Below are 26,087 nucleotides of genomic sequence, written 5' to 3' on the forward strand. Positions count from 1 at the left end.
ATTTTGTCATCAGATTCTTCTAATAAATAATGACATGTTGATTTTTTTAATTAAAACTTTGAAACATATATCTAATAAAAATCATTGGTTATATTCAAAAGAACATCCATTCATGTGAAGCTAATCTCTGTACTATAATAAAAACTGTGAAAGATTTGATCATGTGCTTCATATCAATTTGATAATAAAAAATGGAATTAATTTGAAGCTGTCTGAAAAAGTTAAAGCCAAGTCTGCTCTAGTGAACCTGGTGAGTCCAAATAATCATTTCTCTAGCAACAAATGCTACAACTGTTTACAATGATCTTTTTCTTCAAATTACCCTCTAGAATCTCGTCCACAAGGCTCAAAATATTTTTTATTTATTTTGATCCGCCAAAGGAATATATATATATATATATATATATATATATATATATATATATATATATATATATATATATATATAAAGAAGCTTGTATAAGGAATAACAACATAAATACAAGGTCTTGCACCAACAAGGAATAATGGACTCACACGGTTTCTGTGTATCTATACCAGCAGCACAAATACAGTTTAACCATGAAACCCAACCATCATCTGCTGTTGACCCTTCGTGCGTATATTTCTAAGTGTAAAGCAAATAAGCGAGCTATACAAAAAAGCCAACCCTTACCAACTCCTTCAACATTCACGTAAGTCCTGTATCATCATATCAATCGATCTCCTTTCCTTCACAAAGAGATCGAAACAATCATAACGTTAAACAATTCAAACAAGCCCTGGGATTCATCTCCCATTCACAATAAGAGAATTTTCTTCCTTTACCTTTCGCATTAATCCATGCCCAAGCTCTATGTTTTGCCAGATCCCATGCGGCCACACAACACAGCTTCCCAATTCCCATTGGCCCCTCTAAAAATAACATTGTTTGTTTGGGAGGGTACCTGCAGCCCCATCCAATAGTAACATTTTCTCCCAACTGAATCAGACAACTCCCAGAGAAAAAGCATATGCGACACCAATTATTTACCCAATATCCCATTTCAGCCACCAGGGCATTCGGATTACAAGAATTTGTGAATAACCTGCTATACTTGTCAGCCAAAGCCCAAAAACTGTATCACCATTCCGGTTGTCCAGCCAGAATTTAGCATCCCTACAACTACCTAGCCTCCAATATTCTACGTTTGAAAGTTGGATCCTCGCCACCTCATACTTTTGCCAAATCTCTCCACCAAAGGGAGGCTTTCTTCACAACAGAAACAAAGCTCAAAAGTTGATAGGTTAAAACCGCCCAGTAGCTTTCAACTAAGAGAAGTAACTCCATGGACATGAATACGAGTGATTAACAACTATTTTGAAACGTACGTATAAATTGGATTAAAAGTAAACAGCCGTGAAAAGAGAGAACAAATTTTTAAATGTCATTAATTAGCACATATATTTAAATATGAGATGTAATTTTACTAAAATAGAGACTAAAAAAAGGAAGGAAAGTTGATTTTACAAAAATGTCCGCACATATACTTTATATATATATATATATATATATATATATATATATATATAAAGATCTTCACATGAAGCCAATATTTGTACTGATAAAATGTTGAAAGACTTGATCATGTACCGGATATTAATTTCATTGTCAATAATGGCTTGAAGACTTTGTAAATTGTTAAAGCCAACTCTGCCCGAGTGAACCCAGTGAATCAAAGATAGTCAAGTTCTCTAGCAACAAATGGTTCAACTGTTTACAATGAACTTTTTTAATCAAGTTACATTCTGAGACTCTGAACTGATCCTCAAAGATCAAAAGTTGATTCTCTAAAAATGCCTAGAAGCTTTCAACTAAAAGAAGTATCTCCAAGGATGTGGATACAAGTTATTAACAACTATTTCGAAAGTGCAAATTAGGTTATGAGAGCCTTCTTTTAGGGTTCTCAAAGCGTATTAGAGGCTTCTTTTCAATGGCTACTAGATGTAGTTAAGTCTTTACAGAACTGAGTGAATGAACTGACAATATTAGAAAATTACAGGACACAAGAAATACCTCCATTATTATCAGTTAATGGTACAAGAGTCTTCAAGTGCACATGCAGTGCATACAATAATCAAAATCAAGACAAGCACAAAACATTAAAAAACCCAAAAACAGCCTGTACCGTGAACAGGTGTTCTCGCTCTCCAAACCTCCAAACAGCGATTCAAGCAAGCAATTGATTGGTAGTGGCGGATGAACCTGATTTCAGAATTGATTGGTATCAACAAAGCAAAAATCGTCGGGAAGAAACAGTGATCTGCAAGTCTCCTTCTCCAGGTCAACAGAAATAATTACGATTTCAGAATGAATGGTTTCTTTTCCCTTAATAACAACCCAATTAAGGGTTCCACTCAGATACACTCCACCAACTTTAGGTAAAGTCCAAAGAACAGGAAAACCTTTAAGGTTTCTCCAACTACTGTCACCCGTGCTATAAACTTTGATCTCTGTCTTTTGAGATATGTCAATTGAAAGCATAGTCAATGCAATTGCTACACCCTTGTATTTGTCACTTGACGGATCATAGCCAAACCCAAACATTGTTCTACGACCAATGCCCGGGGAAAAAGACAGCGTTGGCAATTCTCTGTATATCACCCTTGTCTCCTTGTTCCAGAAACAAACACGGTATCCTTCTGGTATTTCGTTAACCCCACAGTGCAACCCATTACATGAACCGACCAGATGGTAACCTGACATATTTGTGAAATTGAACAAGAACGTTTCAATTTGTAGGGAATGGAATAATGAACTTACATCACACGATTCCATGTGGATTTCAGGGATGGATCCGAGGCAGACATTTTTCATCAGTTGAAGGTGTTCCAAATCGTCCTTAGGAGCAGATTTGTTAAGGTGCAATTTGATGAAATAGGGATCTGACATCAGGGAGTTCCATCCCTTGTACACACACTTGAATTGGATCAAAGGTTTCACGGGAAGACTAGACAAGATTTCCTTGATGAGTTCATCACAGAGGAGTGGCGAACATGATCTCTTCTCTGATCGCATGTTTCTGTGGTTTCTTCTCTGATCGCATGTTTCTGTGGTTTTCAGTGAACAGTCCACATATATATGTCCCAATGTTGCTAGGGTTTAACATTTTTTTGTCCATTTGGATTAATAAAAATAAGAAAAATTAGATATGTTTCTTACAATTTTTGTCATCAGACTCTTCAACATATTTTAAAATTTTACGAGATATATTTAAGAAAAAGAAAAAAGAAATGTTAGATATGTTTCTCAATATTTATGGGCCTGTGCTCTGCACAGTATTTAGTTTGGGAAAATAATTATATTTATTTTATATGATATCCATTTTAATAACTAAAGAATAATGTTTTTTTATAATTACTAAAAACTATTATTTGAGTATATAATAATTTAAGAATATAATATATTTTATAATTACTACGTAAAAATAGTTTTGTAAATTTAATTAATAGAGTAGATGGAAAAAATTGCGTAACAGTGAGGAAATTTTGCATTTTTTTTACTAAATTACATAAAAGTTTTACAATAAGAAATTTTTCAGTAAAAAAAATTATAAAGTTTTTAAAATATTATGACAATGAAGTAAAAAAACTATAAACAAATAATAAATAAAATGTTCCCCAAATTTCATTGGAATGAAAAAAATAGAAACAAGAATTTAAATTTGCTGATAAAACAATCTTCAATAAATCTTTAGTTAGGCGAGAAGAGACAGAATATAGGGAAAAATTTTAATATTAAAATTATTATGATAATAAACTAGAGAAAGGTTCGACAATTAAAATGAAAGATATATATATATATATATATATATATATATATATATATATATATATGTATATATATATATATATCTTAGCAATTCAAATATCAATATACTTTCACGCAAAAAGTTCATACATGTGTACATGTTTTTAATGTTTAACAATTTAGATGTTAATATGTTTTCTCATAACAATACTGCTATACGGTATGAAATTCTAAAGTACGAAAAACAAGAAAGTTGATGCGTAATTATTTTATATAAATTAAATTTTTTAAGGAAAAATAAATAAAACTTCAATAGATAAATCTTTTGTAATAAAGTCCTGCTTATCCTGGTAGCTATCTATATTACCCAAATCAAATAAACAAAAGCTAATAACAATTACTGCTGGTAAATGCTAAATTTTTCTTGTTTTGGTAGTGCCGCATATTGCCTCTTCAAAACTTTCAATTCTTTCGAATCTTTCTTTTGCAAATTTGAGGTCTGAGTCTAACTTTAATTTGCTTCTTAGTTGTTTAACATTTTGACAACATTTCACAAATGAAAGTTAGAACAATAATGATTTGATTCATTTTAGAATTTAAAGCTTTCTCTAGTTTATTATCATAAGACCCCACAAGAAAGCTTCCATGGTGATCCCTACAAATTTCTCTAAACCCTGCCTAAGATGGTTTTTCCAAAAGTCGACTTAGAATCTATAGAATTTAAGATAATTTTTCTAATTACAATCTTAGAATTTAAAAAAAATTAAAAAAACCTACAGTAATATTTTTTTATCAAATAAAAACTCACCATAATTGACTATAGGATTTACAAATCATATTTGATAAAAATCGTCTCTCTTCCCAACATGATGATATTTTGTTACTCAATAAAATTAATTTTAAATTCATGATTGATTTGGTGAAAAAAATCTTAAAACTTAAAAGAAAGTCACATTTCCCCCCTAATTATACCATGCAATAATATTAAAAAATTCAAATGAAATTTTAAATTAAATTATATATGAAGATTATTTTAATTTCTGATGATACGCTAATCTTAATTATTTTACTTTACCAGAACTTCTTAATATCAAATATAGATAATATTTCTATAAAAACAAAAAAATTAACATCGAATAAATATATATACATATAAGCTTAATTTATCAACTTACGTTGCATGTAAATATAAAAACAATTATCAAAATTTAAATCTTACTTTAACTATATGCACAAAAAATTGGTGAACAAAAATCATTCAAAATTATTATATATGTACTTGTCATAATTGAGAAAGAATTGTAATAAATGCATAGAAAGAAAAAAGAGCTTTTAATTTCATTTAGACATAGTTTGCAAGAAGGCGGAAAATAAATGATGCAAACTTAAACATAGTTCACTATTAATTTTTTGGCAATCAACACAAACATTCCACCAATCACCAAATATAAAATACAGCACGTACAGTTACCTTCTAAATGAGCACCAAGACCCTCCAAAACAGTAAGATTAGCCCTTCAAATTAATACAATTTTAATTTTCTTATTTACCAGTAGAACCACACTTCAAAAGTATATATATACAATAAGTATATTCTTTAAAGAAATCTTGTGGAGGAAACTTCAACTTATCCTTCATGAAGGAATATATTCTTCAGTTTTTATTATTGAAAACCTGAATTTAGTGTGTCTTATATAGTAAAGGAAAGGAAACAAAAATGAAAAGAGAAAAAAAAAATCACATAAGTGAGGTTAGTTAGGAATTAAAAAACAATAAAATGGTTTTTAAATTAACAAATCATTGTTTTTAATCATAAGGAATCAACGTAAATATAACAATTACTTGTTAGACAAGAAATAAGGAACAAGTATTCAATGAAGGGTATTTTGAGGATAAAAAAATTGTTACAGCAGCGGGACTAGTGGGAGTGCCAAGAGGCACACCCATAAAGCACTAGTGTATTTACAAAATGGAACAGAATATTTGATTTATTACTTGTTTTATTATCGTTGAATATCACACATAACAGATTTATACTTTTCTTTAATTTCCCACCATAAAACAAGATAAATGAATTCTAAAATAAGATATTCCAAAGTCCACACCTAAAAATAAAAAAATAAAAACTGAAATTAACCAATTTTGGTCACAAGTCATTAAACTAGGAGTCTGATAACCAGAGCCTGTATGAACTACAAATCATCAATCAGAGTATTTGAGAATAATTATAGTTCAATAGTGTGACAAATCCAAAAACTCAAGCAGACAAGTAACTTGATCCAAGCATCATCCACATATCTGCAATGGCATTGACATATTTAATGGCCAAAAATAGAGCATTTTCCATGGTTTACCTCAACATGTGGCTGTCCAGCAAGAAGGTTTGCTACTGCAGTACCTACTACAGCATGACTAGCTTCATGCCGTGCAACTAGAGCCTTCTCACTTCCTTTCAACTTGGCAGTCTTCTCTTCTATTCCCTGAAGCAAGTAACTTGGTACATTTATCCATAATAGATAAACTAGACTCAAATTTACATAACTAAAATTTTCAAGTTAACATTTGTGATCGACACTCCAAAGCTACACCTACCTTTAAGCAAGGCCTTGTCATAATTTTTAAGACATTTCCCCCAACATAAGGTGTTGACAGTATTTTTCCATAATGTACACATACAAGCATGCAGTATTTTTATATACAGACTTCATCATGAACCATGAGGACTTAGCATGTAATGATAATGATATGAGTATGACCACTAAAATCAGGTTTTGAGTAATAACCTGTAAGCTGATCAAGGATCGAGCATAAGGGCAATCAATATCATCTGGAGTCACACAAAATGTAATGGAAAGATCAGGCCCCTTACATATTTTTTACGTAGCTCTTCAAATTGTTTCTGCCAAGAAACATAAGATGAAAACATCAATGTGAGTATAAAACAGCATAAGCCATCATTTCACTCACAGCAACTGATGAGCAAAACATCAAAGGTCCAGTATGAACAAAATTGTGAAATGAAGTCTTTAGATTAATTTTTTTTCTTCCTTTATAATTTTTTATATATCTAACTTCTAATAAATAATAATTTTGAAAAAAAAAATAGTTTTATACATAAAATTGAAATTAAATTTTTATATTAGATGATCATAATTTAATTGTTATTATAATAACAAATATATATTTAATTTCACACTAATTATCATTTTAGTCACTGCAATAAAACAACAAAAACAATTAATTTTACACTATTTTATACTAATTAACTTTATATGTCAAGTATTAGAATAACAACATACAAAACTAATTTTATACTTATTAACTTAAAAAAAATATATGTATATAGATGAAAAATTCCAAGAGAGGAAGGGGCTACTCAAGCCCTTGCTCGTCTCTCTCTAGATTCGTCAGTACAACACCAATACTCTCGAGCTACACATAACCAAGATCCTTATATATTTTAAAATGTTTTAAAAAGTTCAAGTGAATTGATTTCCAATAGTTTTTATCATTGTACAGAGTAACCTTTAAAGAGTTCTCTCTCATTCTCATTCTTGATTTTCTTTAAATCTAAAGATTATAGTAAGTAAACTTATCTAAGCATAAAGCAAATAAGAAAGCTAGCTACACAAAAAAGCCAACCCTTACCAACTCCCTCAACTTTCACAGAAGTCCTGTATCATCATATCAATGGATCTCCTTTCCTTCACAAAGAGATCGAAACAATCATAACACTAAACAATTCAAACAAGCCCTAGGATTCATCTCCCATTCATAATAAGAGAATTTTCTTCCTTTCCCTTTCGCATTAATCCATGCCCAAGCACTAAGTTTTGCCGGATCCCTTGGGGGCACACAACACAGCTTCCCAATCGACATTGGCCCCTCTAAAAATAACATTGTTTGTTTGGGAGGGTACCTGCAGAACCATCCAAGAGTAACATTTTCTCCCAACTGAATCAGACAACTCACAGAGAAAAAGCATATGCGACACCAATTATTTACCCAATATCCCATTTCAGCCACCACGGCATTCGGATTAGAAGAATTTGTGAGTAACCTACTATACTTGTCAGCCAAAGCCCAAAAACTGTATCACCATTCCGGTTGTCCAGCCAGAATTTAGCATCCCTACAACTCCCTAGCCTCCAATATTCTACGTTAATAAAGTTGAATCCTCACCACCACATACCTTTGCCAAATCTCTCCACCAAAGGGAGGCTTTCTTCACAACATCTGAATTTCCGAATCCCCTTCAACCCCCATACTTTGATTCAACAACATTGCACCAAAGACTCCTGTCATGGTTTTTAATTGCGGTTGTGGTTTTACATTGCGAGCAATAGCAAAAGAATGCGATTGATGTGGCCCCAATTAGGGTTGTTGACCTCTATTTAAAACCATGACTCCCGTCATCCTTAATTATTTTCCTTATTTTCATTTTGCAAGCAATTTATGCCATGAGCAATGCAACATCCTTTACTCCTAGCCCTCCCTTCTCTTTCTCAAGACAATTTCTTTTTATCCCAATTGATCCAAGAGATATGCTTTTCCCCCTCCACACCTTTCCGCAGAAAAAATTTTCAAAAGTTGATATGTTAAAAGCGCCCAGTAGCTTTCAACTAAGAGAAGTAACTCCAAGGACATGAATACGAGTGATTAACAACTATTTTGAAACTTACGTACAAATTGGATTAAAATTAAACAGCTGTGAAAAGAGAGAACAAATTTTTAAATTTGTCATTAATTAGCACATATATTTATAAATTTTTATAATTTTCATTTTTTATTGAAGAAAATATGAGATGCAATTTTACTAAAATAGAGACTAAAACAAGGAAGGAAAATTGATTTTACAAAAATGCCCGCACATGTACTTTATATATATAAAGATATTCACGAAGCCAATATTTGTACTGATAAAAATGTTGAAAGATTTGATCATCTACTGGATATTAATTTCATTGTCAACAATGGCTTGAAGACTTTGTAAAATGTTAAAGCCAACTCTGCTCCAGTGAACCCAGTGAATCAAAGATAATGAAGTTCTCTAGCAACAAATGGTTCAACTGTTTACAATGAACTTTTTTATTCAAGTTACATTCTAGGACTCTGATCTGATCCTCAAAGATCAAAAGTTTTAAAAATGCTTGAAGCTTTCAAATAAACAAAGTGTCTCCAAGGATGTGAATACAAGTTATTAGAGCCTTCTTTTAGGAAATTACACGACACAAGAAATACCTCCATTATTATGAATTAATGGTACAAAAGAGTCTTCAAGTCAAGTGCACATGCAGTGCATACAATAATCAAAATCAAGCCAAGCACAAAACATGCAAAAAGTGCACAAGCATATACAATGAGAAACAAGAACATTAAAAAACCCAAAAACAGCCTGTACCGCGAACAGGTGTTCTCGCTCTCCCAACCTCAAAACAACTATTCAAGCAGGCAATTGATTGGTATTGGCGGACGAACTTGATAGGGCTAAGAATGGCTATGCGGAACATGTTGAGTGAAATTTGGTTGGACTTGCAAAGCCTGCTTTGCCTGAGCATAACACAACTGAATTGTTGTTTGCCTTACTTGAATCATATGGGCTGAACCATCCAAGGAGGTCCTGCTTGCACTGAATTCGGCTGTATTAATTGAACTGCCTTCAGCAGAAATAACAGACCCGAATTCAGTTGAATTAACTGAATTGAAATCGATTGAACTAGCTTAACTGAATTTAGCTAAACTGGTTGACCTGAATTCGGCTGAACTAGTGGAATCAATCTTGCCTGAGTGTTTGCTGATACCTATGAGTTTCCTACCAAAATCATTTGGCCTTGGTTTAGTAGGTCTGTATACCCATGCAAGTACTGATTAACTACCAGAATTTTCTCCAAATTTCCCACGTCTAGCTATTCTCAAATTCTTTAACATGCTGAAATTCGTTGTGAACCATATGATTAATGATATATGCCAATTGTTTAGGCAGCTGAGACATGAGATCGTCTATCACGATGTTGATATGCTATTTTTCAAAGGAGGTCGTCATGGCAACATTTTGTCTATTAGTGGTTCATTTGCCATGACAAAAGAAATTGCCAAGTAAGCATGGTAATTCACTCGGTCTATTAGTGGTTCATTTGCCATGACAAAAGAAATTGCCAAGTAAGCATGGTAATTCACTCGGTCTCCATATGAGAGTCACTTTTCTTTTGACCAGATTCTAGCGATGTTTGTGAATCCATTCAATCCAATGAAAATAAAAAAAATCGATCCCCAAACAAAAAACAGAGAAAACATAAAACCAAATGGATAAAAATCTTGAAAAACTGAATTTTTTTATTGGATTGAATTTCCAATTTAATTTTTCAAACCTATCCAATCCCAATCAAACTTGTACATATGAATATATTTTTATTTCTTATATATTTATAAAATTATCATATTACTTACTATTTGAGTTAAGATGCATAAATATAGTTATATAAATAAAATATTTATTATTTTAAATTAATTTTTATTATATATATTACATTAATATTTAATATTTTCTAATAAAAATAAAAGTACGATTAAAAAAGAAAATCAATTCAATCCAAATCGCATCAAATTAGATCCAATTATATCGGATTAAAGTTTTGAACAAAACTGGCTAGATGATAAAGTAAAAATCTAAAGCGAATAAATTAGATGATTTTTCCTTCAAAAATGATCAAATCAAATCCACGAACACCCCAAATAGATTCCATGTTTTTTCCGTCAAATTTCTGAACTTGTTCAGCTATTTGGTCTCACGGGGCATGCAAATTTTGTTGACACACGAATCTGTCAATTGGATCAACCAAAGGCTTCAGCACGGTTCCAAAATAATGTCAAGCAGATTGTCTTGAGAAGGGAAATTTTACACTGATTTAGCTAATTTTGGAAGCCATTTCAGCAGACAGCAACTGAAATTTGGTTGACAACAACTAAAATTTGTCTGACCGGTGAAAATTGTAACTGCTTCTATAACTGGATCGGATCAAGATTTAAAATACTGGAAATTACTATTTACATCATTTTAGCAAATGAGATTCATCAGAAAACTTCTTATATATAGGCTTGAGTAATCTTGAATCCATTTCATTCAGCATGCTTTTATGAAAGTTGCTAGTGTATAATTGTATTGTACTGGTGTCACATAAATTCCAATCTTTTCAATATATTTAGTAGCATTGCTCTAATAAAAAAGATAATATACTAATTAGTATATCATATGAGTAAAGTAAAATTTAATAGAAAATATTTGATATATTAGAAAATTAAATAACCCTAACAATACATCTATGTGTATAACCACCTGCAAAGTGTGTGGAGAATTTCAGCTTAATTGGTATTGAGGCATTGTGTCAAGTATCAGTTTTTGATACAACCTCTAAGAAACTCGAGGTTGCACTCGACAAGCAAGATCACATTGCATCTAAGGGATTCAGCTATAACAGAAATCTCTTAAGAGTTTAGACTATGTGTATTATAGCCAGGTATCGTTTCCAAGGAACAGTTGCAACATGATAAATTGACAACTGAATTGAACATATATATAAAGTCAATTATGTCTGAAACATATTAGCCATAGTGCTGATATAATTGTCACAGTTACAACAACACATCAGTATGTATTTCTCAATGATGATATACTAATTTAAAGAACTAATGACATAAATACTACAGTTTAATGTACCATTGTTGTTCTGTCCTCGTATCTGCAAAAAAAAAAAAAAAAAAAAAAAAAAAAAAAAAAAAACTTGATGTTAATTGGAAGTCTGAGAAGTTGGTTAAGCAAAGTATAACACAATGTAGCATGCTGATGCAATACAAAAACAACCATAACATTGAGAAAATTATTAAAATTGTAGTAGCATCATGAATCAATAAAATTGTAAAATTAAGAATCAATGAAATATGAAATGACCAAGGATATGTAGAATGATCTAACTTCTATTTCACTTAATTCCAGTAATCACGATTCAAAACTTACAAAGCAATGAAAGAGGTGAATGACCAAGGATGAATCACAAAGAAGATTGGTTAGACTGAATGCCTATGCAAAATGGAAACCGATGTATATATCAAAAAGTATAAAAAAACCTGTGATTATAGGTTGAAATCGTTCAAAGCTACAGTCATACAGTAAAAAAAGCACAAATATTCAGATCTAGTGTTGCAGAAATTGATGAAGCTCGCATTCGGAGAGAGGGAGGGAGAGAAAAAATTTCAAAGAAAGACAGAGAGGGAGAGCATAGTTTGGAGAGATCAGACAAAGATAGCACAGATTAAGATTGAGATGCTGATGAATGAATCCTTGAATTCACATGCAGTGGTTTCATTACTTCTTTTCTTAGATTTTCTTATAAATGAAATTAATATCTAATTTTATCAAGGAATGTAATATGATGCCCAACACAGATATATCAGCTTACTAATTTGATAATGGTAGTGATAACAAAAGACAAGCAGGCAACAATAACAATTTGTAGTATAAATGTTAACAAATGACATTTTATTAGAATCCACAATATTTCTATACATGCTAATAAAATAAATTGGTTACCAGATGCTACATTTCCAGTAGTAATTCACAACCCAAGAGAAGAATATATGTTAAAAGATGATATAGATTAGATCTCACATAATTAAGTGACAAAGAATTAAACATCTGACAAAGCGTTCGAGATTATCATTATATAATTGAAAAGACAGAAATTAGATGATTCCAATTAAATGGGTAATCAAGAACTCACATCTGTAGAATTTCAATAAGGTATGTCCAAACTTTTGGTAAAAATCTTGAGGTTGCGCCACAACAAAGTTCTGAAACTACTTGAGGGAACGACAGAAACTTGAGACTTACCATCCCTCTGGTTATACCGAATTGTTTGGTATTCATCATCAGCATTTCTAGTGAATTTCAGCATGAAGAAGTCTCCATTGTTAGACATGCACAACGGTAAAATCATGGATTTTTCTTCATAAGGACGAATATTAAGATATAAATAACTAAAATTTATTAATTGAATCCAAGACTTGTCATCTCCAAACTTCCTCATCTGCCACAAGCCAAGATGGGTGTTGCTATCTTGCCAAACGCACAACGAGTCTCTAAAAACTCCAATATTTGTATCAAAAAAGCAAAAATCGTCGGGAAGAAACAATGATCTGCAAGTCTCCTTCTCCAGGTCAACAGAAATAATTACGATTTCAGAATGAATGGTTTCTTTTCCCTTAATAACAACCCAATTAAGGGTTCCACTCAGATACACTCCACCAACTTTAGGTAAAGTCCAAAGAACAGGAAAACCTTTAAGGTTTCTCCAACTACTGTCACCCGCGCCATAAAATTTCATCTCAGTCTTTTCAGATACGTCAAGTGAGAGCATAGTCAATGGAATTGCTACAACCTTGTATTTGCCACTTGACGGATCATAGCCAAACCCTAACATTGTTCTATGACCAATGCCCGGGGAAAAAGACAGCGTTGACGATTCTCTGGATATCACCCTTGTCGCCTTGTTCCAGAAACAAACACGGTATCCTTCTGGTATTTCGCTAACCCCACAGTGCAACCCATTACATGAACCGACCAGATGGTAACCTGGCATGTTTGCGAAATTGAACAAGAACGTTTCAATTTGTAGGGAATGGAGTAACGAACTTACATCACATGATTCCATGTGGATTTCAGGGATGGATCCGAGGCAGACATTTTTCATCAGTTGAAGGTGTTCCAAATCGTCCTTCGCAGCAGATTTGCTAAGGTGCAATTTGATGAAATAGGGATCTGACATCAGGGAGTTCCATCCCTTGCACACACACTTGAATTGGATCAAAGGTTTCACGGGAAGACGAGACAAGATTTCCTCGATGAGTTTGTCACAGAGGAGTGGCGACCATTGTTTCTTCTTTGATCGCATGTTTCTGTGGTTTTCAGTGAACAGTCCACATATATATGTCCCAATGTTGCTAGGGTTTAACCCTTCAATAAATGAATATATTTTATTTCAGAGATAAATTTATTTAATCTTTTAATAAAAGCTGTAATAAAATTGGAAATAAATCAGGCGAAAGATGCAGGAGATAAAAAAACGCATATTTCTGGATAAATTTAGTGGAATAAATCCTGAGTTAAATACACATAACATTTTTTTGTCCATTTGGATTAAGAGAAATAAGATAAATTAGATATGTTTCTTACAATTTTTGTCATCAGACTCTTCAACATATTTTAAAATTTTACGAGATATATTTAAAAAAAAAAGTTAGATATGTTTCTCACTATTTATGGGCCTGTGGTTTCCATAGTATTTAGTTTGGGAAAATAATTATATTTATTTTATATCATATCCATTTTAATAACTAAAGAATAATGTTTTTTTATAATTACTAAAAACTATTATTTGAGTATATAATAATTTAAGAATATAATATATTTTATATGTACTACGTAAAAATAGTTTTGTAAATTGAATTAATAGAGTAGATGGAAAAAATTGCGTAACAGTGAGGAAATTTTGCAATTTTTTTACTAAATTACATAAAAGTTTTACAATAAGAAATTTTTCAGTAAAAAAAAATTATAAAGTTTTTAAACTATTATGACAATGAAGTAAAAAAACTATAAACAAATAATAAATAAAATGCTCTCCAAATTTAATTGGAATGAAAAAAAATAGAAACAAGAATTTAAATTTGCTGATAAAAAAATCTTCAATAAATCTTTAGTTAGGCGAGAAGAGACAGAATATAGGGAAAAAATTTCATATTAAAATTATTATGATAATAAACTAGAGAAAGGTTCGACAATTAAAATGAAATATATATATATATATATACACCTAAGATCAGCGGAATAAGATCAAAACGGACAGATAGGAAGTAAGAATGCAGTATGATAAATGAAAGCGAAATATAAACGATAAAGCAGATATCAAGGGCACACCGAAACGGCTTACAAACCCAGGTTTTTGAAAACAAAGAAACCGAAGCGGCGGCAGAGCCGCACAGGATTGGTGAGGGGAGAAGGGAGGTATGAAAACAGAACTTGAAATTTATTGAAACCGAAAGAAAAGCTTACAAAGAGTTTTTCCCTAGGCAGAGCTTCTCTCTCTAAAAACCTGATTCTGAGACTATCTGAAAGGGTGTCTCACAAAGGGAACGAGGACTCCTTTAAATAGACTCAATTTTTACTATTTTTACAGTATCGGTAATGTTTACTGGAACTGTTACAAAACTTTTACAAATTACATTACTTAAAAGATTCTGACAAATTAGTTACAATAATTCATGATTACTACAACTAATTAATCTTCGTCTAATGATATACCGAAACAGTCATCTTCATTCTGGTAGAATGGATCGTCTCCTTGGTCATCATTAGTCTCTGATGATTCAGCTTCCTTCTTGGAAGGTTCTTCTTCCACTTCCTGTTGAAGTAGTTGGAGAACTTCTTTGAGATTCTGAGCAAGACTCTCTTTAGATTTTGAGCTTGCTAAGAATGCTGCCAGTTGCGACTACTGATTCAGGAACAGAGATGTCTCTGGATCAGCAGGTTTAAGGAACTCAGGATTGCTCTGGAACCAGTTCTTGACTTGATCTGGAGCAGCCTTTGAAGTATCGAATTGTGACAACCATTTTACAAAGGTGTGTCTTTGTAACGGTGGATATTGCTTGCTGTTTTCAGTTTTTCCGTATCTGTACTGCTATGAAAAAATCCATGACAAGGCAAAACTGGAAAAGTATTTTAAATCTGCTGGAATACGTGATTCCTTGCTATTATAGAGCTTGTTGAATTGTTGGAATCCCTGTTGGACTTCTTCTGGGAATATCTGTGGAATTGGTCCGAAGTAGTTCCACCATTGGAGGAACCAATTTGGAAAATTATACACAGTATTATTTTTGAAGTAAATTTGCCATGAATGCTTGAATTTACTATTTTGATGCCAGAACACATTGGTCCAGGCGTCGATGTAATCCCAATAATTATATCCTGCGGGGTCAAATGGAGCAGAAAAATTTTTGGGTTGGTTTAGGTTTGAGCCATAATGTCGTGGCTGCATAACCTTTAGGATTTGGATTGTGGAATGGGTATTTAGATTTGGATCTTTGGGGTCTTTGAAGTGTTTAATAGATACTGAGTTTGTATCTATCAGAATGAATTCGTAGAATTTGCGGGTTTTGTTTGTGGCTATTGGCCTGTAATGGAATCCTGGGGGGAATACTTTGGCGGTTGCTTTGAAGGGATTCTTGTCCCAGTATTCTGGTTCCATTTGTAAAACATTGAAATACTTGTTTTTTGAAATAACTGTTGCTGGGTTGTGATGTTGATTCTTGTTGAGTCAACGATTGGCTTGGTCTTTGGTTGTAGACAGTTTTGGTCTGTTTGGCCTTTTGGATTTGTTTTTGCAGATCTGTTTCAGAATCATCGTCTGATTCTGAGGCCATTTCTGCCCAGGTCGTTTTGGCCAATTTTGGTATTTTGGTGAGGCCTATATCTTCTAAGGCCAAGAGAGTTTGTATTGACCAGGCATAGTCAGCCACAGTCTGTTTGGTTGTTGTTGGTTTTGGGGATTCCTGAGTTGATGACTCAGGTTTGGCGGTAGTTATCTGGGTCAATGACCCTTCAATCTTTCCTTTCTGGGTTGATGACCCAGTCTGGGTAGGTGACCCAGAAGATGTTGTAGTTGCCTTTTTGGTTATTGGCTCTGGTAGAGCCAGTAGAACCTCTTTTCCTTTTGTACTGGATCTACCTCCTCTGCCGGAGGAACTAGACACCTTAGGAGGCATCGAGAATTTTCTGTAAAAATTCACGGGTGAGGTAGTCAGGTAGAGAGTTGGAAGAGCCCTTGATATATTCTATATTAAAATCAAAGACACTTAAAATTGCTTGTCATCTTGCAAAAATCTGTTTTGAGGCAAGGTTTTTTACATCCTTTTGTAAAATGTCTTTGGCTGATTTACAGTCAACCCTTACTAAAAAATTTTGATTTAATAAATCAGATTGAAATTTGGAAATGCACAAAACAATTTCTAAAACTTCTTTTTTGACAGTTGAATACTTTAATTGTGCTGGATTCCAGTGTTTTGAAGTATATGCGATGACATGTTCTTGACCATGTACTTGTTGTTTGAGGATACCACCGTAACCGATGTCTGATGCATCAGTTTCGACAATTTTGAATGCCTGTGGAATGGGAAGATACAGACATTTTATGGATTGGACTTTGACTTTGATTTCTTTAACTGTTTGGGTATGGAGGTCAGACCAAGGAGGCGGATTTTTCTTTAGCCTATCATGTAATGGTGTGACAATATTGTTTAAGTAGGGGACAAATTCTCCTACGTAATTTAGACAACCTAGAAATCTTTGTAACTGGGTTTTGTCTAAGATTTGGTTGGGGAATTTGCTAGCAAACTCTATTGACCTTTCGATTGGAATGATTGTACCTTGATAAATATTGTGACCAAGGAATCGAATTCGAGTTTGGAAAAGATTGATTTTTGATTTGGAGATTGCCAAACCATTTTGTTTGATGATATGGATGAAGGTTTGGAGATGTTTGAAATGTTGGTCAATGTTTTGGGAAAAGATTAAAACATCATCTATGCATACAATGACAAATTTTGAATAGGGATTAAAAATATCATTCATAATTTTTTGAAATTCTGAAGGGGCATTCTTTAGTCCGAATGACATTACATTCCATTCATATTGCCCGAAAGGTACAGTAAACGCTATTTTGTACCTATCTGATTCTTGGATTTGGATTTGCCAAAATCCAGATTTCATATCAAATTTTGAAAATATCTTTGCAGAATTTAATCTGTTAAGCAAATCTTTTTTGTTTGGAATAGGATATCTAATCCATTGTAATGCTTGATTTAGTGGTTTGTAATTTATGACTAAGCAGAGTGTTCCACGCTCAATCTCAGATTGTTTGTTGACATAAAAAGCCGCACAAGACCATGGGCTCTTGCTTTTCCGGATTAGGCCTTTATCAAGCAAATCCTTGATTTCTTTTTGACAGTATTGAAGAAGTTCTTTATTCATTTGGATTGGTATGGCTTTTGTGGGAATTTGTTTTTCCCTAAAGTGTTTCTCATTGGGGAGATCAACAATATGTTTCTTTCTATCCCAAAATGCATGTGGCAATTCAGAACAGACGGTTGATTCAATATGATTTAATAAAGATTGAATTTTTTCTTTTACTTGGGGTTTTCCTAGTTGTATTTGAATATTATTAAAAGATACTTCTTCTTTTAAGAAGTTAATTTGATTAATCTTATTTTCTTTAAGATTTATATTTCTGGAAATTGGTTTAGTAGAAAAATTAAATATAATCTTTCTTCCTAAATAATTTGTGGTTATTCCTTCGCTAGATATTTGGATGGGAAACAAGGCTCTAATGAAGGGCGTTCCTAAGATTACTTCATTCTTAAGGTTTTTTACCAGAAGAAAGTTTGTGTTAATCCTAAGACCTTGGTTTTCAATGATTGCATTTGATAGCTTAAAATTAATTTTTAATTTTGAGCCGTTTGCCGTACTTAATTTTTCTGAGGTTTTCTCAAAGAATTTTGTAGGGATTAATCCTTCTAAAATGCAGTTTGAATCAGCCCCTGTGTCAAATAGGGCCATTGTTTCTAAAACGAAATCATTGATAATTATTTTTATGTTTATGTAAAATTTTTGGATTTTAATCTTGTTGATTAATCCCATAAACATATCATCTTCTAAATTTTCTGGTTGATTTTCTTCACTGTTGTTAGCGCTTTCAGAATCACTATCTTCCTCAAGTTGAGAAAGAATGATCTGATGAATTTCTTGTTGTTGACGAAGTTCTTTTACCTCTCTTTTTAGATTGTTTATCTCTGTTTGGAGATCTTGGATTGTCGTTGGTTTGGTTGAAGAATTTTCTAATCTCTTGAGTATGTTACTTACATCAAATTTGTTGTTTGTGATAAAATCCTTTTGTCTAGGTTTTACCTCTAATGTTTTCTTGAGTTTTTCCAGGAAAACCTTCTTTTCCTGGGGGTCAGGTATGGAATTGATTGCTTCAAACAAGAGATCTTGTTCTCTCGTTAGAGTATTGATTTGCCCATCATCCTCATCTGTTGATGATAGTTGGTCATCTTGTTGGATTAGGTTTAGGTTTTCATCGGAAGGCTCGGAGGATGAAGTTTCTGTTTCTTCCTCTGAGGTTTCTATAAGCAAATTGTTTATTTGTTCTTCAATTGCTGGTTCTAGGTTGAGGTTTCTTAACTTCTTTTTTAGTCTACAATATTTGTTGATGTGGCATTGTTTTCCACAATTGTAGCACGTTATTTTTGATTTTGTTTTTTGTCTAGGATTTTCTATTTCTCTACTGGTTGATGGTTTGTGTGAGTATCTCCTCCTTGGAAATCTCTTTGTATTGACCGGTTTATTCTCATGAATTTCTTTTCTTGAAGATTGTTTTTCCTTTTGCTTTGGACAGGCCGGTAGACCAAATTGCTCGCAGAAAGAACCTAAATCTTTCTTTGTTTGAGCCTTTTCTTTGGCTAATTGCCTCTGAATTTTGTCATCCTGACAAATTTTTAAGACTACCTTTTGAACGTAAGAAATTAATTGGCCATAACTTAAACTTTCATATGGAATATCTCCATTGGCAGATTGACTACGGATTTTATCTCTAACCTTGTCTCCTAATGATCTGGGAAGACCGGCTAGAAATTTTTCTTTCCAAAAAGGTTGTTGACTATCTTCTCTTGTGTAAACCCTAGTTAGGAAAGTATCTTTGTACCACCTAAAATATGCTAAGGTTCTACACTTAAGATTTGATAATAATTCTGCAGACCTATCTTTCCACAAGGATGGGTCTCCAATGAAATGTTGGGCTATTGTAAAAATTAATGTGTTAACAGCGTCAGGAATCTCTTTATCATCGTCATTAGTAATGACTTTTCCATTGAGATCCGTCTTAACTGCACTGTAAATTTTTGACTTTTCTTCGTTAGTGAGATAATTATCCCACCATCCTTTCAGTTGTCCAGAAAATCCTGCCACTAAGATATCTATAATGGTTTCTTCTGAACATTCATGGGAGGTTTGGTAAGCCGTGGCTACCATGGTCATATGTTGGAGTGTATTCATGATGTTATACTCCGTTTGTGCATCTATGTTCCATTCATAGATGTTGTTTGCACTAAAACTCTTAAAATTGTTTTCACCTCTTTCCTCTAATAGTAGGTCAGGGGCAGTTGGACGTTGATAATATAACTTGGAGGGTGTTTTCCAGTGTTTGGAATTAATTGGATTTATATTCTTTTCTGACACTAATCCTATTTCAGTTGTGTTATCTGAGTTTTGGTCACTATCTTCATTAATAACATTAATTAATTTGGAGGTACTTCTTGTTACCATTTTGGAAGTATTTTCCGAGGCTTGAGGAGTATCTGGAATGACCTTAAGTAAACTACCAATCTTGTTAAGTAATTCACTATGGTTATCACCTACGCCTTCAATTAAGGATCTAGTTTTTCTAAGTTCCCTAATTTTTCGTTTAGCCTTCTCACTAACTTTGAAAGGTTTGAATAAAGGTTTTTCAATAGGGATACTTGGCGAAGCTTCCTCAATTGATTTTTGTTTAGGAACTACCTTAGTTTTTATGGTTTCTCCTAAAGCTTGTAAATATTTATTGGTATAATTCGCCTGTTCCATTAGGCTCTTGATGTCTTTAGAGGTTACTTCCTCGTTGACATCTTTTGTCTTGAATGGAATTGCCATGACAGGTTTATTGTTACTGTCTTTGATATTTGGTAGTTGATATTGTGTTGCGGGAGGTAATTCCGATTGGATTAACTCACCATCCTTAACTTGCCAATTTGTTATGACATTTGTTGTTGGATCACCTATGATGTCTTGTTTCCAAGGGTAATCTATATCCTTTCTGATGGCATAAGCATGAAACCAATCAAAGAAAAGGACATTAATTTTGACTCGTTCGACAAATTCGTAGAACTTGTCTTGGATTTTTTTTCTGTTTGTACCCTTGTAATTTTGGAAAAACCATCTCCTTTGAGGTTCATTCTCCGGAGAATAGAAATCTTTCCTAAGGGTTTCCTTATCAATGCTAAAGTTGTCAGATAACATCATAAGTTCCATAGAAGAGTATGTTGGGGATTGGATCGACTTTTGGTCGTCCTCTTGTTCTTGGTTGTATGTTGTTCTAGGTATGCTAGAAGTAGTGTTTATTCCTTGGAGGTTTACGGTAAGGAACTGGTTGTGTAACTCAGATCTAGTTAGTCCTACTGGAATTGAACGAGTTTTAGCCGAAAAAGACCTTCTGGCTGACTCATATTCAGACCTAGAGGCTTCTATCCTTGATGAAAAAGAATTTCTCCTATTGAAGGTTATCTCTACCTTTCCGGAGTTATCTTGCTTGATATGTTCTATGGTTGGAGCGGGTCGGGGAATAGACGGTGTTGCCTTATCCATAACCCATCTTTCGGGAAGAGTTACCTCATCGCATTTTATTTTTCTCGGGAGAGAAACGTTAGCCTTTGTCATATCAGTGATAAACAAGGTTGTTTCTCCTTTTTGAGGTTTTAACAGGACTCTAGATGCACAAGTGTTCATGACCTTGTACTGGATCCTATAGATTAAGGCTACTGGGATTGATCCTTCTTTCATGTCAAGGCCATGAAAATGGATGTTTAAGAACAGAGAGTCAAGAATGTTTCTGTCCATCAGACTCACTGTTTTGTTTGGATAACAGTTAAAATATATTGGACCTTGTCCTAGGCTGGTTTCGACTGTTCCAATTAGGGAGTCTTCAAATTGATTATGCCTAATGTCTCTTAGACACATTAAAACTGCTGCATCTATGCCCATATCAATTAAGGGCTTGATGGCTACTTGTACACAACCGATGTGTAGATATTTATACTTACGGCTATGTTCATAAATTGAATTTTTTGAAAGTAAATGAAATTCTTCCCCTATATCTTGTCCTAGAGGAATATTGTTTTCTACTGTTTTGATTATGTAATCAAAGTTGTGTTTGTCTTTTATTGTTTCAGGAACGTGTAGTTGATCATGAGGGATTTCTGGAATGTTCCAGTCATCCATGTTTTGATTGATATCTTCGAAGAGATTGTCTTTTTGGGGCGACCTCTTGGGTCTGGTTATCTTGATCATTTAATAAATTGGAGTTTCTTGAAGAAGATGATGAGGAGGAGTTTGAGCGAAAAGAGATACGGGAAAAAGATCGTAATAGTCTAGACATGATTATAATATTCTTTAATATCTTTGCCCTCATTTGGTTCCATAGAAATATCTCTGTAAGTAAATATGTCACAAAATTTTTCTGGATCTGAATTATTTTTAAAAAAAACTCTTTTTTTTTTTTTTGAAAAACAGTTTGAACGGCAATCCTATAGCCACCAGTGTATTATGTCTTGATATTTTGGTTAAACAGTACACCTTAGCCTTACCGCCCTTTATCCAACACCGGTCTTACTGCTACAGTACTATTGAACTAAAATATTAGACTGTTGTACTTCCAGGAAGTACTGTTCAAACACTTACTGTACAAATCAAAGTAAAATATTACGTGTACTATACAAAACTTTAGTTCCAGATCCATAAATTTTGTTAACATATGTCCTTACGGACAGTATTCCTACTTCCCTATTGAAAAACCTTTATTCAAACTTTTCTTCGTTAGTGAGATAATTATCCCATCACCCTTTCAGATAGTCTCAGAATCAGGTTTTTAGAGAGAGAAGCTCTGCCTAGGGAAAAACTCTTTGTAAGCTTTTCTTTCGGTTTCAATAAATTTCAAGTTCAGTTTTCATATCTCCCTTCTCCCCTTACTATCCCACTGGTTATACAGAATTATTTGGTATTCATCATCAGCATTTCTAGTGAATTTCAGCATGAAGAAGTCTCCGTTGTTAGACATGCACAATGGTAAAATCATGGATTTTTCTTCATAAGGACGAATATTAAGATGTAAATAACTAAAATTTATTAATTGAATCCAAGACTTGTCATCTCCAAACTTCCTCATCTGCCACAAGCCAAGATGGGTGTTGCTATCTTGCCAAACGCACAGCGAGTCTCTAAAAACTCCAATATTTGTATCAACAAAGCAAAAATCGTCGGGAAGAAATAGTGATCTGCAAGTCTCCTTCTCCAGGTCAATAGAAATAATTACGATTTCTGAATGAATGGTTTCTTTTCCCTTAATAACAATCCAATTAAGGGTTCCACTCAGATACACTCCACCAACTTTAGGTAAAGTGCAAAGAATAGGAAAACCTTTAAGGTTTCTCCAACTACTGTCACCAGCGCCATAAACTTTCATCTCAGTCTTTTCAGATACGTCAAGTGAGAGCATAGTCAATGCAATTGCTACAACCTTGTATTTGTCACTTGACGGATCATAGCCAAACCCAAACATTGTTCTACGACCAATGCTCGGGGAAAAAGACAGCGTTGGCGATTCTCTGGATATCACCCTTGTCGCCTTGTTCCAGAAACAAGCACGGTATCCTTCTGGTATTTCGCTAACCCCACAGTGCAACCCATTACATGAACCGACCAGATGGTAACCTGGCATGTTTGCGAAATTGAACAAGAACGTTTCAATTTGTAGGGAATGGAATAACGAACTTACATCACACAATTCCATGTGGATTTCAGGGATGGATCCGAGGCAGACATTTTTCATCAGTTGAAAGTGTTCCAAATCGTCCTTCGTAGCAGATTTGCTAAGGTGCAATTTGATGAAATAGGGATCTGACATTAGGGAGTTCCATCCCTTGCACACACACTTGAATTGGATCAAAGGTTTCACAGGAAGACGAGACAAGATTTCCTCGATGAGTTCGTCACAGAGGAGTGGCGACCATGGTTTCTTCTCTGATCGCATGTTTCTGTGGTTTTCAGTGAAGAGTCCACATATATATGTCCCAATGTTGCTAGGGTTTAACCCTTCAATAAATGAATATATTTTATTTCAGAGATAAATTTATTTACTCTTTTAATAAAAGCTATAATAAAATTGGAAATAAATCACGCGAAAGATGCCGGAGATAAAAACAACAGAGATTTCTGGACAAATTTAGTGGAATAAATCCTGAGTTAAATACACATAACATTTTTTTGTCCATTTGGATTAAGAAAAATACGATAAATTAGATATGTTTCTTACAATTTTTGTCATCAGACTCTTCAACATATTTTAAAATTTTACGAGATATATTTAAGAAAAAGAAAAAAGAAAAGTTAGATATGTTTCTCACTATTTATGGGCCTGTGCTCTGCACAGTATTTAGTTTGGGAAAATAATTATATTTATTTTATATGATATCCATTTTAATAACAAAAGAATAATGTTTTTTTATAATTACTAAAAACTATTATTTGAGTATATAATAATTTAAGAATATAATATATTTTATAATTACTACGTAAAAATAGTTTTGTAAATTGAATTAATAGAGTAGATGGAAAAAATTGCGTAACAGTGAGGAAATTTTGCAATTTTTTTACTAAATTACATAAAAGTTTTACAATAAGAAATTTTTCAGTATAAAAAAATTACAAAGTTTTTAAACTATTATGACAATGAAGTAAAAAAACTATAAAAAAATAATAAATAAAATGCTCTCCAAATTTAATTGGAATGAAAAAAATAGAAACAAGAATTTAAATTTGCTGATAAAAAAATCTTCAATAAATCTTTAGTTAGGCGAGAAGAGACAGAATATAGGGAAACATTTTCATATTAAAATTATTATGATAATAAACTAGAGAAAGGTTCGACAATTAAAATGAAATATATATATAGGGGCATGCAAATTTTGTTGACACATGAATCTGTCAATTGGATCAACTAAATGTTTCATCACGCTTCGAAAATAATGTCAAGAAAATTGTCTTGAGAAGGGAAATTTTACACTGATTTAGCTAATTTTGGAAGCCATTTCAGCAGACAGCAACTGAAATTTGGCTGACAACAACTAAAATTTGCCTGACCGGTGAAAATTGTACCTGCTTCTATAACTGGATCGGATCAAGATTTAAAATACTGGAAATTACTATTTACATCATTTTAGCAAATGAGATTCATTAGAAAACTTCCTATATATAGGCTTGAGTCTTCTTGAATCCATTTCATTCAGCATGCTTTTATGAAAGTCGCTAGTGTATAATTGTATTCAACTGGTGTCACATAAATTCCAATCTTTTCAATATATTTAGTAGCATTGCTCTAATAAAAAAAGATAATATACTAATTAATATATAATATGAGTAAAGTAAAATTTAATAGAAAATATTTGATATATTAGAAAATTAAATAACCCTAACAATACATCTATGTGTATAACCACCTGCAAAGTGTGTGGAGAATTTCAGCTTAATTGGTATTGAGGCATTGTGTCAAGTATCAGTTTTTGATACAACCTCTAATAAACTTGAGGTTGCACTCGACAAGCAAGATCACATTGCATCTAAGGGATTCAGCTATAACAGAAATCTCTTAAGAGATTAGACTATGTGTATTATAGCCAGGTAGCGTTTCCAAGGAACAGTTGCAACATGATAAATGGACAACTGAATTGAACATATATATAAAGTCAATTATGTCTGAAACATATTAGCCATAGTGCTGATATAATTGTCACAGTTACAACAACACATCAGTATGTATTTCTCAATGATGATATACTAATTTAAAGAACTAATGACATAAATACTACAGTTTAATGTACCATTCTTGTTCTGTCCCCGTAGCTGCAAATAAAAAAAAAAACTTGATGTTAATTGAAAGTCTGAGAAGTTGGTTAAGCAAAGTATAACAAAATGTAGCATGCTGATGCAAGACAAAAACAACCATAACATTGAGAAAATTATTAAAATTGTAGTAGCATCATGAATCAATAAAATTGTAGAATTAAGAATCAATGAAATATGAAATGACCAAGGATTTGTAGAATGATCTAACTTCTATTTCACTTAATTCCCGTAATCACGATTCAAAACTTACAAAGCAATGAAAGAGGTGAATGATCGAGGATGAATCACGAAAAAGATTGGTTAGACCGAATGCCTATGCAAAATGGAAACCGATGTATATATCAAAATGTATAAAAAACCTGTAATTATAGGTTGAAATCGTTCAAAGCTACAGTCATACAGTAAAAAAAGCACAAATATTCAGATCTAGTGTTGCAGAAATTGATGAAGCTCGCATTCAGAGAGAGGGAGGGAGAGAAAAAATTTCAAAGAAAGACAGAGAGGGAG

The 26,087-nt window shown here is 32.9% G+C and overlaps 3 protein-coding genes across 3 annotated transcripts; all 3 read right to left on the reverse strand.

Moving 5' to 3' along the window:
* Nucleotides 1-694: 694 nt before the first annotated feature.
* Nucleotides 695-3,037, reverse strand: LOC114397196 (F-box/kelch-repeat protein At3g23880-like). Its single transcript, XM_028359302.1, has 5 exons — nucleotides 2,321-3,037; nucleotides 2,148-2,224; nucleotides 1,013-1,231; nucleotides 808-926; nucleotides 695-711 (listed from the first exon to the last, which is right to left on the reverse strand). The coding sequence occupies exons 1-5, from the start codon at nucleotides 3,035-3,037 to the stop codon at nucleotides 695-697; spliced, it is 1,149 nt and encodes a 382-aa protein (XP_028215103.1).
* A 2,888-nt stretch (nucleotides 3,038-5,925) lies between these two features.
* LOC114397197 (F-box/kelch-repeat protein At3g23880-like) lies at nucleotides 5,926-13,713 on the reverse strand. The gene is made up of 4 exons (XM_028359303.1): nucleotides 12,654-13,713; nucleotides 6,553-6,596; nucleotides 6,124-6,249; nucleotides 5,926-5,961 (listed from the first exon to the last, which is right to left on the reverse strand). Exons 1-4 carry the CDS (start codon nucleotides 13,711-13,713, stop codon nucleotides 5,926-5,928), a joined length of 1,266 nt encoding a protein of 421 aa, XP_028215104.1.
* Nucleotides 13,714-22,626: 8,913 nt separating this feature from the next.
* LOC114397198 (F-box/kelch-repeat protein At3g23880-like) lies at nucleotides 22,627-23,709 on the reverse strand. Its single transcript, XM_028359305.1, has one exon. The coding sequence runs from the start codon at nucleotides 23,707-23,709 to the stop codon at nucleotides 22,627-22,629; it is 1,083 nt and encodes a 360-aa protein (XP_028215106.1).
* Nucleotides 23,710-26,087: the final 2,378 nt, after the last annotated feature.

This window comes from Glycine soja, chromosome 18, assembly GCF_004193775.1.
Source record: "Glycine soja cultivar W05 chromosome 18, ASM419377v2, whole genome shotgun sequence".
In the NCBI taxonomy this organism is placed as follows: domain Eukaryota; kingdom Viridiplantae; phylum Streptophyta; class Magnoliopsida; order Fabales; family Fabaceae; genus Glycine; species Glycine soja.